The sequence below is a fragment of the Lepus europaeus genome, chromosome 10 (assembly GCF_033115175.1).
Source record: "Lepus europaeus isolate LE1 chromosome 10, mLepTim1.pri, whole genome shotgun sequence".
Lineage (NCBI taxonomy): Eukaryota > Metazoa > Chordata > Mammalia > Lagomorpha > Leporidae > Lepus > Lepus europaeus.
This window is the reverse complement of record NC_084836.1, coordinates 20,822,380-20,840,321: the sequence shown is the minus strand read 5'-3', so window position 1 is coordinate 20,840,321 and position 17,942 is coordinate 20,822,380. Positions and strand designations below refer to the sequence as shown.

The following is a 17,942-nucleotide window of genomic DNA, read 5'->3' as shown; positions in this document are numbered from 1 at the left end:
TTATAACTGGGCTCAGATTTATTGTTTGAAAGAGATGGGTGACAAAGTTTATTAAATAAGGACTATGGTGATCACTGAATTTTCCAACTTTGTCTGAGAGGGACACAATGGGGAGAAATAAATCCCACTCATTTGAAGACATAGGATGGACTAGTTATTATACAACCTTTGAAAACAACAGAAGATGAACAATATAATACATCTAGGAAATATTGGTTAAAACAACTCCACACTGCTTTAATGTGGAAATGGCTAACAAAGAAATATTCTGAAACATCTTTACCTAACTTACTTGCATTTTAACAATCAACCCAGTTTCACATCAAGTCCCTATTACAGTGCCTTGAATGCAGATGCTAGATACAATCACGTTCCAGTTTCCCAGATTCCTTTCTTTATGAAGTTTCCTTGCTCTGCTTTTGTGATTGCAAATCAACCACTTACTAAAACTAATTCACTGAACTGAGAGAATGGTACAGCCAGCTCGTCATACAAGGTCCCCAGTCACCGGTCCTACAAGGTTCTAATTACTGGCCTCTAAAAGTGATTTATTTCTCTATAAGTAACATTTCAATGTTCTGTCTTGTCTCAAGGGGTTTCTTTTCCAGGGACTCCAGACACAAAGCAAAAAGTAACTGTCACCTGCATGTAGCCCCCAAACTGACTGAAGCCCAGGCAGACTTCATCAACATTCCCTAAAGAACACAATACCGCCAACCAATCAAAGAAGGGCCATGAACACTGCAAACTTATCTCTTGGTCCCAACTTTGATCAGTGAGATACTTTACTCATAACCCCACAGGTAGTTTAAGAATTAAGTGACAGTAGCCTGGTTCCTTGCTCTGTGCTTCGCCATAAACACCTCCATTCTGCCACCATCCTGATGTCAGCAAGTGGCTTTCTGTATATCAAGCAAACAATTCTAGTTTTGGGGTTCTTTAGCAACTCCTCCAACAAGTTTTGGGAGTTGTTCTATATCAAGTTTACTGTTCACGTGCTATCAAGAAACAAACTTAAAGCAAAATACTATCCATAGTGTGAAACTGTATAATAGGCACAAACCAAATTGAAGATCATGTAAGAAGAGAAATATGTTACTATATAATTCTGTATAAAATGTACATTCTATCTACATATGAGAAATACATGAGAATCTTCACATTTTAACCTGGGACAGGCATTGACTCCTACCAAACTAGGAAGCAATATAGCAGAATAGAAAGATTTGCAACCAGAAATACCTGAATTTCAATCCTGGCTCTGTTATTTACTAGCTTTGTAACTTTAGGCAAGTTATACAGACTTTCTGACCTCTTGTCCCATAAATTAAAAATGGCATTAATAATAAGGATATTGTAGGATTGTTGTAGAGATTGGATATAAAGCAAGTGGAGTGGTTAATATAATATCCGGGACACATAATACTAGCAATTCTATTTCCTGATATATATCCTAAGAATGCAATTTCAGGGCCAGCACTGTGGCATAGTGGATAAAGCCACCGCCTGCAGTGCTGGCATCCCATATGGGCACAAGTTCTAGTCCCGGCTGCTCCATTTACGATCCAACTCTCTGCTACGGCCTGGGAAGGCAATAGGAGATGGCCCAAGTCCTTGGGCCCCTGCACCCATGTGGGAGACCTATAGGAAACTCCTGGCTTCTGGCTGTGGATAGGCCAAGCTCCTGCTGTTGTGGTCATTTGGGGAGTGAAGCAGAGGATAGAAGACCTACATCTGTCTGTTTCTCTCTCTCTGCCTCTGCTTCTCTGTAATTCTGCCTTTCAAATAAATAAATCTTTTAAAAATGCAATTTCATGGAAAAGGTGGTTTGTATGATAATGCTCATAACATTACTTGTACTAATAATAAATAAGTTTTAAAAACATCCAAATATCTAGCACCAAGAGAATGATTAGATAACAGGGATCTGTGGGTCTCAGAAAATGCATTTGGTAATGATAGGTGATTCTTCTCATGGAGAAGATCTATGATAATTCTGCATTAGATGGAATACTATGATGCCATTGAAAGGATTATGATCAGGATAACACTGAAAAAATTTATGATATACTGTTAACAGCAGGTTAAACAGCCAGCTGAAATGCCAGCACCACAAATAAGCATCAGTTCAAGTACCAGCTGCTCCACTTCCAATCCAGCTCCCTGCGGATGTGCCTGGGAAAGCAGATGACTGTACAGGTGCTTGGACCCTTGCTATCCACATGGCAGACCTGGATGGAGTTCTAAGTTCATGGCTTCAGCCTGTCCCAGCCCCAGCCATTACAGCATTTGGGAAATAAACCAGTGGGTGGAGAATCTGTCTCCCTCTCTCTCTCTAACACAAATAAATATTTTTTAAAAAGGAAAAAAATTCAGGACCCAAAATTGTATGCTTCATCTGATAACTACATTAAATATGTTTAGGAAAAAAAGGTTGTTTTAGTAATAGCAGCAGAGATGATTTTATATCTTTTATTCAAATTTTTGAAACACAGTCATGCTATTGTTATAGTGAATAAATAATACAGTAATAAATGGAGGGAGAAAAGTCAATGGATTTCTATGGACTTCAGGATAAAGTTCAAACTCCTTAGGGAAAGAAGACACACAAAGTCCTTCAGTCTCCAGACTTCCATACCAAACTACTCATAATTCCCCAAATTATATTATTTGTTTTCTCATAGTTATTGAACATACTGTTCCTTTTGCCTCAAATGCCCTTTTCCCAACTTGTCATAATGGCGAAAGCCTACTCATTCTACAAGATTAAACTATCACCTCCACCCTGAGGTTTCCCCTGCATACTCCTCCCACGAAGAATGAAGGGGGCTTCCTCCTTGCTTCTAGTGTTCCATTGTAGTATATATTACACAGTATTTTTAACTCTTTGGTTGCACATCTGTCTCATTATTCTACTTGTACTTGAGATAGGCAGAGTTGATCTTATTCAATTTTGGTAATCTATAAGATACACAAATACTTGTTAAAATAGTAAGTAATTGGGGCCAGTGTTGTGACGTAGCAAGTTAAGCCATCACCTGCAATGTCAGCATCCCATACAGGTGCCAGTTCAAGTACCAGCTGCTCCACTTCCAATCCAGCTTCCTGCTAATGGCCTGAGAAAAACAGCAGAAGAGAGCCCAAGTGTGTGGGCCCCTGCATCCATGCAGGAGACCAAGAAGAAGTTCCTCACTCCCAGCTTCAGCATGGCCCAGCCATGGCAAATGCCACCATCTGGGTAGTAAACCAGCGGATGGAAGAACTGTCTCTCCCTCTCTCTCTGAAACTCTGACTTTCAAATAAATAAAATAAACCTTTAAAAGAAAAGCATCTGTAGAGAATTCTATGCAATATATAATTTGTCCAGATTAGTATTTATTTGAGGAATGAAGTTCTGAAATGTATCTCAAAGGCAGTTACTCATCAATTGAAAGTCCTCCAAAAAGAGAACTATTGGGACACTTTGATATGTGGTGGTGGAAAAAGAAAAGCTCCCTCAGTTTTTTGGAGGGGATAACTTTAAAAAAAATACTTAATGGTTAAGTTTACTTGGTGCAGTAAAGATTAAACTTGTCAATTTGAACATTGCTGTTACATCTGAATTAAACTTACATGATGTTCTGGTAAAAAAAAACAGTAAATGATCATTCTTTGTTATTACTAGTTATTACTATTAGTTGTTATTATATGATATTACTACTATTAGTTGTCAGTTCCTTACAATATTCTGATTGACTCCTGGGCTTGTTGTATAGTATTTGGGTCACTGATTAGTAAGTTTGATCTAAGGACACCATAATGCATAGGATGATACAAACCAATGAGAACTTTTAAGAAATAGTTTTTTTTTTATTTTTTTAAAATTAATTAATTTTCTATGCCATTTCCAATTTAACACCAGGTTGTTTTTTTTCATTTCCAATTATCTTTATATACAGAAGATCAATTCAGTATATAATTAGTAAAGACCTCATCAGTTTGTACCCACACAGAAACACAAAGTATAAAAATACTGTTTCAGTACTAGTTATAGCATTACTTCACATTAGACAACACATTAAGGACAGATCCCACATGGGGTGTAAGTACACAGTGACTTCTGTTGCTGACTTAACAAATTGGATTATAGATTTTTACCGAAGAATGCCAAAGGTAAGGCATTTTTCTCATTGCATCATTTCTTTTTTTTTTAAACTTTTATTTAATGAATATAAATTTCCAGTGTACAGCTTATGGATTACAATAACTTCCCCCTCCCATAACTTCCCTCCCAACCACAACCCTCCCCTCTCCCGCTCCCTCTCCCCTTCCATTCACATCAAGATTCATTTTCAATTCTCTTTATATACAGAAGATCAATTTAGTATAAAGATTTCAACAGTTTGCACCCACATAGAAACACAAAGTGAAACATACTGTTTGAGTACTAGTTATAGCATTAAATCAAAATGTACAGCACATTAAGGACAGAGATCCCACATGAGGAGCAAGTGCACAGTGGCTCCTGTTGTTGACCCAACAAATTGACACTCTAGTTTATGGTGCCAGTAACCACCCTAGGCTGTCGTCATGAGTTGCCAAGGCTATGGAAGCCTTCCAAGTTTGCCGACTCTGATCATATTTAGACAAGGTCATAAAAGACAGAGTGAGGATAGTAACCAATGATCCTAAGAGTGGCATTTACCAGGTTTGAACAATTATACAGCATTAAGTGGGGAAGAGGACCATCAGTACACACAGGTTGGGAGTAGAGCCATTGGTGGTAGAGGTTATGATTACAAAGGAATGAGGCCCAAGTGTGCTAGACAGGGTCTACAACAAAGGACAGAGTCATTGTTAGATGTGCTAAGAAAGGTGCTGTCTAAGCTACAATTAAGTTTTCTGATTGAGAGGCAAATAGAACCTGATAGAAGGGGCTTGATAATAATCTGGTGGGCTTTAGGCCTTGTAAGTTAAGAGGCCCAGACCTATCTATCTCTTCACATGGGGTATTTCCTAAGGGAGGTGTGAACCTCCTAGGGGAAGGCACTCTGTTGACTTTCATTACTTGGCTGGCCTGGGAGGAGAGCTGGCCAGGTAAAGGCAGGGGGCATCTCTAACAAGAAATTTACAGTTCTGCCTATAATGTTGCTGACCCTACTTGACCATCCCCTCAGCTGCAGTGGTCACTTTGGAAGTTGGGCTGAGTGAAGGGCTTTTCAGCTTAGAGCCAATAAGATCTGTGGCTCTGACCTGGGCATCCTTCGACTCCAGGGCAGGTCCATTTCCAGTGATCCAACTCTTGGCAGAGCTGCCAGGGCTCTTCACAAGCTGACTTCTGCTGAAGCCCAGGCTTACCACATTGAAAGCCACTGCAGTGGACTGGCCTGTTGGGTCTCCTTGAGGGAAGATCACTGTACAGATCAGCCAGTAATAGGCCTGCCATCCATTGCTTCTGATGCCAAGCTTTCTTTTCCTCCTGGTTTGTGTTAAAGCAGACCAGAGGATGCAAGTCAAGGGAGTGCCAGTGTCCCATCTCTAATCTTCGGTGGCCTGAACTACAAGTCTATAGTCACAGGCATGTTCTGTAGGAGTTTTTCTAAGGTAGACAATGCCCATAAGGAAAATTATATTCTCACTTTAAAACTTTCTTTCCCTTTGGTCTGAAAGGGAGGTTTTTTCTACTTACTGTATACTTCGCTGATGGCGAAGCGAATCTAGCTATGAGATTATTATTTAAGTTCTTATTTTGGCTATGCTATTACAGAAAAATGTTAGCCATCTCTTTTATAAGGTCTAAAGATTAAATTGTGCGTCCTACAGATTCCTTCATAACAGAATTAGTTTCCTACCTTGAAGAGAATAGAGAAAAGAGAGAACAAGTTGGGCTTAGAATAGAGAAATGAGGGAGCAAGTCCTAGATCGCTTGCTGACAATAGCAATATTACATGAATACTTAGCAAACCGTTTCAACCATTAGATAACAACTTAAGAAAACATTTACCAGAAGGTCCAATGCCTTCTATAAATTTTAAGAATCATGTATTTGAAAACACCTCTTAAATATCTAACATGGTGTAGTTTGTTTAACCAGTAAACTTAAGCACAACCATATAAAATGTTTTTAGTTTCTTTCTACCAACACGTTTAAAACATATGATACACAGATTCAGGTCACACAAATTAAAATGTATCTTTGATTGATTTTAGCAGCTTAAATTTATGGACAATCTTATCTATAAGCCATTTGAAATAAAACTCTTAATAAGATTTCCTATGTGGACATACAATATGTACACACATATAACTTAGCATAATAGACCAATATAGCAATTTTAATAATAGCTTTTAAAATCTTTAACTCTTTTTGTAGATTGCCAATTGATTTGAATTGCTTTTTGTTTTTAGATTACTTTAACACATTGCTTTAACAGAGCATCAGAGTTTAATTCTATGTCAAAGAGAAATTGAGCTTCCTGTGATCTTTTGCTGTGAGGTTTCCTTCCTTTACCTTCTTTCATATTGGTGACCATGTTTCTGTGTTTCTGTGTGTAACACATCTTTAAGCATCTTTTGCAGGGAAGGATGAGTGGCAACAAATTCTTTCAGTTTCTGTTTGCTATGAAAAGTCTTAATTTCACCTTCATTCACAAATGAGAGCTTTGCAGGATATAATATTCTGGTCTGGCAGTTTTTCTCTCTTAGTACCTGGGCTATATCTCACCATTCCCTTCTAGCTTGTAGGGTTTCTGATGAGAAGTCTGCTGTGAGCCTAATTGGAGATCCTCTGAGAGTAATCTGACGTTTCTCTCTTGCACCTTTTAGAATCTTTTCTTTATGTTTCACTATGGTGAGTTTGATTACAACATGTCGTGGTGAGGATCTCTTTTGGTCATGTTTATTAGGGGTTCTATAAGCTTCCTGTACTAAGATGCCTCTGTCCTTCTCCAAACCTGGGAAATTTTCTGCTAGTATCTCACTGAAAATGCCTTCTAATCCTTTCTCCCTCTCCATGCCTTCAGGAATTCCTAGAACCCGAATGTTGGGTTTTTTAATAGTATCCTGTAGATTCCCGACAATATTTTTTAGATTTCTAATTTCTTCTTCTTTTCTTTGGTTTGCCTGTTTCCTTTCCTGTTCTCTGTCTTCTATGTCTGATATTCTCTCTTCTGCTTCGCCCATTCTGTTTTTAAGGCTCTCTAATGTGTTTGTCGTTTGATCTATTGAGTTCTTCATTTCATTGTGGTTTTTTGTCACTATCACAGTTTCATGTTCTACTAGTTGTTTCATTTCATTTTGATTCCTCCTTAATATTTCATTTTCACGAGAGATTTTTTCTATCTTGTCCATTAAGGATTTCTGTAGTTCAAGAATTTGTTTTTGAGAACTTCTTAATGTTCTTACCAATTTTTTGAGATCCGCTTCTTGCATTTCTTCTATCTCATCATCTTCATAATCTTGAATTGGGGTGTCTTTTTCATTTGGGGGTGTCATAGTGTCTTCCTTGTTCTTGTTACCTCGGTTTTTGTGTTTGTTGTTTGGCATGTTGGAGATATTTGGTTTCTTCACTGTGGTGTTTTTTCTTGTTACACTATGGCTCTATATTAAGTGGACTGTCTGCTTTCAGTGGAGCCTTAGAGGCTTGAGATGAGTGTGGACTGAGAGCTGTGTTTGGTTCCTCAGGGTTGAGGGTGTGTCAAAAATGACACTCCCAGGTTAGGTGTGGTAAATCTCTCTTTCTTTCTTTCTTTCTTTTTTTTTTTTTTTTTTTTGATTCAAAAGGGAAGTAATTCCACACAGCTGAACGTAATTGGAGGTAGTTAGCAGGCAAATGATATACCCACAGGAGCCAGAGATTGGAAGCTCTTTCCCAAGGACCACACAGGGAATCTCTGCTGCCCTCGGTGTGGGCTCCAATTCTCCTGCAGTGTCCCACTGGATTGCCAAGTTAGATCCTAATCTCCTGTTATTTCACCCCTCCCCCGAGAGTCAGGTTTTTCTGCTAGGCTCAGGGCCGGTGCAGACCTGAGGTCGCCCTGCTTATGACGTATGTCCAAAATGGCGCCTGCTCTTTGTCTTGCTCCCCTTTGAGGGGTGAGCAGAGAAACTCTTGTCCGTATCGGTCACTTTTTTTTTTTTTTCCTCTCTCTCTTCTAGTTAGCCTGGTGAACTTTTCCCCACGGAGTTTCAAGCCTCGGTCCCTCTAGTCTCCTCTTTCTGCTTGCCCGCTGGTGTCTCGGGCTATTGAGGTTTGGCTCACCTCGCGTTCCAGCGCTGGTGTGTTGAGTCTGCCGCTGGTGTCCCGAACTTGGGCTCCCACGCTCTCCACGCAGGTCCACTGTGAATCACTAGTTCCGAAAGGGTTTCCGCTGCTGTTTCTTCCCCTACTCTTCCTTGACCCTGCAGTATCTCCACTTTTATTAACCTGTGTGTCTTGCTGAACTATCAATGTGCGCCCTTCCTATTCCGCCATCTTGCCGCTCCCCTAAGAAATAGTTTAACCATTGTGATTCTTCATTTTCTGATTATGTCTTCTATCAACCTTCTGTCAACTATTGGTCAATAATCAAAAAAAAACCCAACAGGAAGCAATTCTGTCCTAGACTACTGTACTACTAGAGTTTGCCAAGCCAAAGAACAACCCTGAATAATTCTCACTGCTCCCCCTAAAACACACCTACTTATTCCCATGTCTCCACACTAACAGGAAACTATCTACACAAAACAGAATTCTGTAAGTAAATATTCCAGGTTTTTTGGATTCAAAACACTAAATACATATTTAGCATATTTGTATGATACATAAGACATTTCAATTGCAGATTAGCAATGAGGTAGCAAACAAGAACCCCAAGTGACTAAGAATAATTTAGACAAAAAAGGAAAACATAATGTGGAAGAATGCTAATTGTGATCCAAGGGCCATTCAAATGCCTCTCCCTGTACATTATGGAATAACCTAGATACTGAAATCAATGTGCAACATGAAATTTTTTTAGTGAAAAAAATACATCTATAAGAATTTTAATTTCAAACCACATTAGATATTACAGTTGTTATATAATTGTATCCCATATCCTTTTCACCTGTGATTATATAATAAATGTTTAAGGAATAACTTCTGGAGATAAGTACACAATCTACCATATGTTCCTGTCTAAGATGAGCATATATAAACCAAATAAAAGTTCTAGGGACAAAACAAGCAGCAAAAGAAAAGGCTTTTCCTTTACTAGCCCCATAGTAGCTCACTTCTCAGGGATCCAGCTGAATCCCTAGCTCTGCTTCAGCCTTATAAGAAGGAAGGATAAATGTTCACCTTTATCCAATCCTTGAAGGTCCAATATTCTTCTTCTTCAAGCCATCCCACCTCAACTCCTTACACAGATTTTCCTCTTAGGAGAGGAACAGCTGGCACAGAAACTACAGCCAGGGAGAATTTGTAGTAATTTAGATAAGAGAAGAGGCTTTTGGGGGGCCGATGGACAAAAAGAGAATCGAGCAGGGAGAGTTGAAGGAAATGTGGTGTGGAGATCAGAAATATTAACCAGGCAGCAGGAAATGAGGCTGGCTGCTTACGCCCATATCCATCAGTCAAGATTTGATCCAATTTGATCAAGGAATAACAAGTCTAAGCAGACTGTTTAAACTAACTGTAAGAAATAAGTAATTAACTATTTTATATAAAGCCATTCTCACAACAGAATCCAGATAACTCTACAGCACAAGTAAATCAAAGTTATATTTTATAACCAGATCCATAAAGACATGCCACATAATAAGAAAACACTAGTCATAAGAAACAGATACAGAGATGAACACTCCTGGACACAGGCAAAGAAACCAAGGAAAACAAAATTTAACTTTCGACCACATTTTTTTGATACACCCTCAAAAATCAATTCCAAGCCTCACCTAAGTATAACACAAATATAAAATTTATTTGCTATTTTACTCATGCAAAAAGAAGAAAACCAGATTCTAAGGAGAGTTTCTAGTTACACAAAGAAATTCACAGTGTTTTTAACCAGCATTTTCTCTGTCTGCCTACATAGTTTACATGATCATGCAACCACGTACATGGGAAAGAACAGGAACAAGGATGAGTCTTCCCACTTTTTTCAAAGTATTCATTATCAGCATATGATGAGTAATCAAAACTTAGCATATTTTAATTAACTAAAACCATTCTGCAATATGTTCAAAATGGAAAACCAAAGATACTAAAATTCATTAAATACCTTACCTTCAGGTTCCATAGGCTGAAATTAGTCTTTTCTAATCCTGATTTACATTACAGTTGGCTTCCATTTCTGGTTAAATATCAGAAAAAAATGTAAATGTTCTATAATAGTTTCCTTGAAAGAATTTTCCAAAAATTACCCCAAATGCATAATTAAGGAAATGATTTCAGTATATAATTGAACTAACCAAATTGTTAACTGTTACCTGAGAGGTTCAATTGCTAAAGTCAAGAAACACAGTGAATATTGTCCACTCCAGCTTTAATGTCAGTAAAGACTTGCTCAACCCTTCCATCAATGGTAAGAAAGCACACAGACATTAAGAATTGTGCAGGGGCCGGCACTGTGGCGCGGCAGGTTAAAGCCCTGGCCTGAAGCACCAGCATCCCATATAGGCACCAGTTCTAGTCCCAGCTGCTCCTCTTCCGATCCAGTTCTCTGCTATGGCTTAGGAAAACAGTAGAAGATGGCCCAAATGCTTGGGCCCCTACACCCATGTGGGAGACCTGGAAGAAGCTCCTGGCTCCTGGCTTTGGATTGGCACAGCTCCAGCCATTGCGGCCAATTTGGGAGTGAACCAGCGGTTGGAAGACCTCTCTGTCTCTTCCTCTCTAACTCTTTCAAATAAATAAATCTTAAAAAAAAAAAAAAAAAAGAATTGTGCAGTATAAGAACGGAAAGGTTGGGAGCTATCATTGGGGCACAGAGGGTAAAGCCATCTCCTGCAACACCAGCATCCCATATGGGTGCCAGTTCGTGTCCCATCTGCTCCAGTTCCAATCCAGCTCCAGCTTGGGAAAGGCAGCGGAGGATGGCCCAAGTGCTTGGACCCATGTGGGAGATCCAGATGAGGCTCCTAACTTCAATCTGGTTCAGCCCTGGCCAATGCAGCCATATGGAGAGTGAACCAGTGGATAGACGACACCTCTCTCTGCCTCTCCCTCTCTCTCTGTAACTCTGATATTCAAATAAATAAACCTTTAACAAAAAAGAAAGAGAGGAAGGAGGAATGGATAGGTTGAATAGTAGTCGCTGACCTGCTATTCTGGTTCACTATTTATCATCCTCTCAGTTTTGGAAAGCGAGCTGAAATCCCTGCTCTGTGGAGAAAGAGGTCAATACCAAATTCCCTCTCCTCTTCCCTTACTCCCAATCATGCAGCTGGCACTGTTCACTCCAGCAGACACAGCTCCCTGAACATAATGGTGCAATCACTGTTTCAAACATCATTACTATCTAAAATAGATAACCCACTTGCAACATGACTATTTTTATAGATATAACATGTTCATGTAGCTTAACTACTCTATTTGTGATTTATTTCATTTAACCAATGCAGTTTCCCTGAGAGTGAGTTTTTTTGTATCAGGTCCCAATAACCACAATTGACCAAACAGTTAAGAAAATTGCAAAAGTTCCTAGTTCTTATCTCCTTGTGCCAATCACCAAAACCTTTATGAGCTGAATCCTTAATCTCAAAATTTTTATCAACTTTCTGGTTTATGTCTTTGGTGACCAGAAGATTATATCCTCCCTTCTTATTAATCCACTTTTTCCACATAGGGGTCTTAAGAACTGGATATTTTATGTTCAAGAATTTATTAAAGGCCGGCGCCGTGGCTCAACAGGCTAATCATCCGCCTTGCGGCGCTGGCACACCGGGTTCTAGCCCCGGTCGGGGCGCTGGATTCTGTCCCGGTTGCCCCTCTTCCAGGCCAGCTCTCTGCTATGGCACGGGAAGGCAGTGGAGGATGGCCCAAGTGCTTGGGCCCTGCACCCCATGAGAGACCAGGATAAGCACCTGGCTCCTGCCTTCGGATCAGCCAGGTGTGCCAGCCACAGCACGCCAGCCGCGGCGGCCATTGGAGGGTGAACCAACGGCAAAAGGAAGACCTTTCTCTCTGTCTGTCTGTCTCTCTCTCTCTCTCTCTCTCTCTCACTGTCCACTCTGCCTGTCAAAAATTTTTAAAAAAAAGAATTTATTAAATATACCTTATGTGGTACTCAACTCCTTGACACATTAAGAAAATCATGTATTTGGAGCATTGACAAACTTTTATTGCCTTATTAGAATTAAAAAATCCTTAACCCTAGATTCAGCAAAAAAAAAAAAAAAAAGGACATACATTTTCAGTGGAAATCATTTTTGTTTAGAATAAAAGGTAACTGTCCCAAAGCAAGAGATTTAAATAGGTTTTTTAGCTGCTTCGTGAAAGATATAAGTAAAAATGTAATTTTATAGGTAATCTGGAGCAAGAAAAGGAGAGAGGTAACTCAATTTGAGTATTCTGATGAGCTCAGACTTCTTTCATGATAAAAGAGGCTGGTATAATTGAAAACAAACATAAAAGTTTATACATGTCCAGTAAAGATGTTAATGTCTCTTTTAGCTAGGTTTGAGAAAGGGAGAGATGGGTATATAATAGATTATTGATGTAACTTTAAGCTCTAACAAGAGTAAAACTGCAGATGCTTTCAGGTCACTAGAGGATTTTCTATGGTGTCTAGCAATACCAAGAATCTGTTTCTATTTTGCTCCTATCTTCCATACTGAGAATCATTTTCAAATGAGGAAAGATAAACAAATATTGTTAGGAGATTATCGAAGCTCCAGGGATCATGAGAGACACATAGCTGCTTTACATGAGTGGTAAGTATCCATTCCCAGAAGATCTAGATGCAGTGGGGTAAACGGAATTCTCACCAATATGAGGAATTACCAGTGGTTCATTACCAGGTGGAAGGTATAATAAAGTAGCCTGATTTGGGCGGAATTTACAGACTACTACTGGAGCTGTGGATCAAAGGAATGCCATAAACAGAATATAACATGAATTTAGAAAGGCACTGGATAAAATACCTCACAATATTTTCACAAGTATAAAGAAGAAAAGTAGCTGATATCTCTATTAAGTGGCTTCAATGTTCAGAGAAATACCATGCATATAGCTTGCTACTTTTATGATAACCTCAAGAGAGGTTCTTCGGGAATATATCATGCAGTTTTAGACTCCAGTTACAGAAATATTTCTTATTAAAACAACACATGATGCAGAGAAGTTAATATGCTGAAAGACAGACTCAGGAATTGAAAATACTTAGGAAGATTAAAAACACGGGCTAAAACAAATGAGATGAAACATAACAGGAATAATTTAAGTGCAACAAACACATTCACAAGCACCAGATTAGCGGTACCATGGCTTCACAGGTCAGTGAGCAAAATAATATCTGAAAGCATTAATATGCTCAGTGACAGCTAACATTATTACATGGCTAAGAAAATCCTGTCCTGAGGCTGATATTGTGGTGCAGTGGGTTAAGTCACTGCTTGCCATGCCAGCATGCCATTATCAAAGTGCCAGCTTGAGTCCTGGCTGCTCAGCCTCTGATGCTGCTTCCTGCTAATGCACCTGGCAGATGAATTAGACTACTTTACATTGATCCAAAAAGCCACCTAGTACCAATTTCTGGAAGTTACAAGGAGGTAGATTTCAGCACAATAGAAAGAGAATTTTTTAAAGAAGCAGAGTTTCTCCCAAAAATGGAATGGATCTAGTGAGTGGAGGGCTTAAAGAAGTCAACTAACTACCTGGTCAGATATGTTGGCACAGAAAAAATACTGCACTAGATGAGAAGCTGGATCAAAGGCTCTTTTCAATCTGAAGATTCTATTATTCTAATACATCATTTACTAAGGAAATTTAAATTTACTCCCAGTCCTTTAGTAATTAAGGCCTTAAGAAATAGTCAAGTGCTTTAGAGTTACATGAGAAATAACACTAATGATGAACACCTATGTGCTAAAGGTTTTGCATTCATTATATTATATCTCCTTTAATTCTTGCAACAACCTTATATAATAGGTACTATTTCCACTCTATTGAAAAGGACAGTGAGGCTTAAAGTAGTTTTTGTATTTATTCAAGGACATTCTTTTGTTGAAATGTTCAACATCACCCTGATTCCATCACAAAGCTACTGTTCACTTAGTAGATAATAAGTCATCAAAAACATCTTCAGAAAGCTTCTTATCCAGTAAACCCTGAAAGGGATGTTATGAGATATTTTAATTAAAAACAAAAAATTACAAAATTTAAGGATTTTTAAATGACATTACTCATAGCAGAAAAAAAAAGTTCATATTGGATTATCTCAACAGTCCATGTGCCTTAAACTTTTGTGAATAAAATGAATTCAATTAGTAAGACTGAAGACATGGTGAGGCAAATTTGAATCACAGAATTTCACATCTTTGGCATTACTAATTATGTGACCTTCGGCAAGTTCTTAATCTTCCTATTTCTTTAATCCTTCATCTGTGAAATGAAGATTGACTTCTTAAGGTCAATATAAGAACTGAATGAGATGATACAGGCAAGGATGTAGCAGAGTCTGACACTATTATTACACAAGTCATAAAGCAAGAGGGAAAACATGTCAGACTTCTTCCACAATTCATTCCAAAATATCAAAGAATGTCAAAGTGTCATTATGTTTGGCGGGGGCGCACGTTTTCCATTATCCTGTAAATAAACTTCTAAGGACAATCATTTGTGAAATAAAATGAACACTGAAAAAAGTGTGCCTGCTTAGAAATTTCATTATATGCAAAGGATCACTCCAAGAATTCTCATTTTCTCCAAAGACACCGTTTTAGTTGTTGATTCAGTGTGAGATAAATAAATTCAAGTTTAAAGGTTAGTGGTTTTGTGATTTTTATAACTTGGCAGTTGTATTTTTTTGCTTCAGTGTTTTCTTGTTGCAGAGCTACTACTGCTACCTCTGACAAACCAGCAAAAAAGAAAACCTCTCATTCAAGATGCACATCCTGGGTCACAATTCTACTATTCTGTTTAGTGTTTATCAACATTAAACCCTGTGGGTCACAATTTTGGTACTTAGGTTTACCAGCATTAATTAAATAGTTGGCATTCCACCACTAACATCTGATATCTATTCTTTTCTTTTTAATGACACAACTGGGGCAGGACTATTTAAAAGATGTTTGCCTTCGAGTTCTGTCACAAAGACAGTCTTCTCTGAAATTAGCTGAAGTTCTCAAAACATTTCCAAAGGAATTCGTTATTTGATTATTTGAGAAACCTCTTCCAGCATATAGATTTCCAGCCAGTTATTTTTATCACTGATGGATGCACTAGCAAAAATCCTTATTTCACCTCTAACTTAAAACTATAACTAGATTCACTTTTATGTAAATAACCTGTGGCAAAGAGCACTTATTTAAGCTTCAATCTGAAATAAGCACAGTATCTATTTGTGTTTGAAAGTAAAAGTATTCAACAAGACAGTACACAAAGGAGTCATCATTCTACAACCTATTGGGAAAATGTCCCATAAATATTCATTATTCTGAAATGAACTGTCATTCCAATACAATGTCACTGTCAATGAGTATATATTAACCTATAGGGTTTTTTAAAATCTCAGCAACTATTTTCCAACTAAATGCATTTCACTATAATGTGCACTTTCTCATTTTCTCTTTAGCCAGTATTGTAATGAATTTCACTGTCTGACCACTAAAACCGTTGAGAACTTACAAAGAACACAATGTTAGCACCCAAAAGTTTGTATTAACCACAAAAGAGTAGCATGGAAGTTTTTAGAAACCAAGGAAAAAAATCACTTGAGCTTTTTAAAATTTTCATAAGAATAGTTGGGTTGCCTAAGAGACATTTTGAAGTGAAGATATGAATGATGATTGATGACTCCAAAAATATCCAGGACAAATTGAAGAGCCGTGATTCTGGAAACTAAAGAGCTTTCCTTAAATTTTATCCAGTGAATACTCGCCAGGCTTCCTCATTCCCAGCTGATTTCATTTGTCCACCAATTCAACTTTTAATAGTTTCTCCATTATGCAAATCAACCCTGCTATTTCTAAGGTACTAGCTGTTGAATAAAGACCTTGACATTTTTTAAAATGTCATCTTAGAAACATTCTCCAACTGACATTCATCTCACCTGCAACATCTTCACATTAGAAGGCCTCTACTGTATTCCACACACACTATCCCAAACAGGCATCCTTCATCCCGAGATAAAATGACCAAGTTTCATTCCGCTTGGACCAGACATCTGCAAGTACTGCTGGGGCTGCCTAATCAGCCTTATCAAGTTTCACACACACCCTGTCCTGATGACATCTCATCACAAGGCTCACTCTCTTCATCTGGGGGGATCATAACCCACAGCACAGCAAAAGCCCTCTGCAAGAGAAGGGAGCCGCAACCCAAGACTTTGGCTTTTGCAGGGTAATTGCATGCATGCAATAGCTTCTTTGCCAATTTCATTTAACTAGACAAAAAAAAAAAAAAAAAGGCTGGCTTCGAAGCTGCAAATAAGATCGCAATAAACACTGATGGAAAGCAGGTGGAACACCGATTTTCTTCAAGCCACACTCGCACCTGCACAAGTTCTGCACCACAGCTCAGAGAAAAGTAGCTGACTGACGCATTGATGGAAGGCTATTTTAAAATTACTCAAAGAATCTAAGGCACCAACCTGATTGGGAGGCTCATGCCTCCTCTCCATACAACAGTCTGTTTTCCTACCTAATTTAAGAATGAATTGCTGGCAGCCAGCAGGTGCAATAACCTGGGGAGGACGGATCCATCACAAAGCACAACGAGGTGTGCCATCCCCGGACCTGGAGCCCATCCTTACCTTAGCAGATTAGACAGGGGCAGGGGTCCGGATCCACCGCCCAGGATCCCTCCTTTCCTGCCAGACAGGAGTTTCTCCACCAGAGCCACATTTCCAGTGCGAGCAGCCTCCAGCAGCTCCTGGTCCTTCCCCATAGTCTCTGACCGACTCCCTCACAGAGTCCTTCCCCTCCTCGGGTCCTCTTCCCCCGCCCACCCCCACTCCCCAAAATCCTGGGCCCTCCCCGCCCCACCCTAAAATAATGCAAGAGCTTCAGCACGAAGAGATGCCTGCAGCCCCAAGCCGGGCACACCACTCTCTCCTCCTCTTCGGGGCGCAGCTTCTACAATGGGGATCAGACCATGTCTTGGAAGAGGGGCTGGCCGAGCTGGGAGCCGCGACGCGCCCCCACAGCCACTCCCCTGAATTCCCGAGGCCTTGTCCCCGCGGGGGTGTGGGGGCCGGGGGTGCTTTTGAGGAGCGGTGGGGGAGAAGGACGGTGAGGACTCAGGCGGCCGAGCAGGAGGCGGAGATAGTCCCCGCCGGCGCGCAGCGAACGCCCGCGGCGGCGGCAGCCCCTGCTCCCTCACGCCCGGCCCGGGCTCGCCTCAGCGTCCGCGCGGGCCAGCTCGGCGGTTACGCGGCGGCGGCGGCGGCGTCCGCGGCCCACAGCGGGGAGGAGCGCGGCGGCGGCGGTAGTGGCAGCGGCAGCTCAGGCGGCCGTGGCCCGCGCCGAGGCAGGGCGGTGCGGGCGCGCCGCGGCGGGCGCGTGCCGAGGGCGGCGGCGGCGGCGAGGCCCGGCGCGGGGGGCGTGTGCGCGCGCGGGCAGGTGCGGCCCGCGGTCCCTACCGAGGTGGGCGGGGGGGGCGGGGCGGGGGCGGGCGGAGGAGGCCGGGCGAGGGGCGGGGCGGCGGCACGAGATTCTCCTGGGTTTCGTGGGCGGGGACCCTCCCTCTTCCAGTCTCCTTGGAGGAGGTTTAACTGTGTGAGGACTGGAGTTCCCCGGGCTGCTGCGACTCCACGCGTCGGGTCGGTCACGGCGCTGGAGGA

General features: G+C 40.5%; 1 protein-coding gene across 6 annotated transcripts in view; it reads right to left on the bottom strand.

Moving 5' to 3' along the window:
* Positions 1-17,047, bottom strand: part of ANKS1B (ankyrin repeat and sterile alpha motif domain containing 1B) — a 1,247,671-nt gene extending 1,230,624 nt beyond the window's left edge. For all 6 annotated transcript variants that reach the window (XM_062202004.1, XM_062202003.1, XM_062202008.1 and 3 more), the window contains exon 1: positions 16,914-17,047. In XM_062202004.1, coding sequence (XP_062057988.1) covers positions 16,914-17,047 — 134 coding nt within the window. The remainder of the gene's footprint in view (positions 1-16,913) is intronic.
* Between the last annotated feature and the right edge of the window lie 895 nt (positions 17,048-17,942).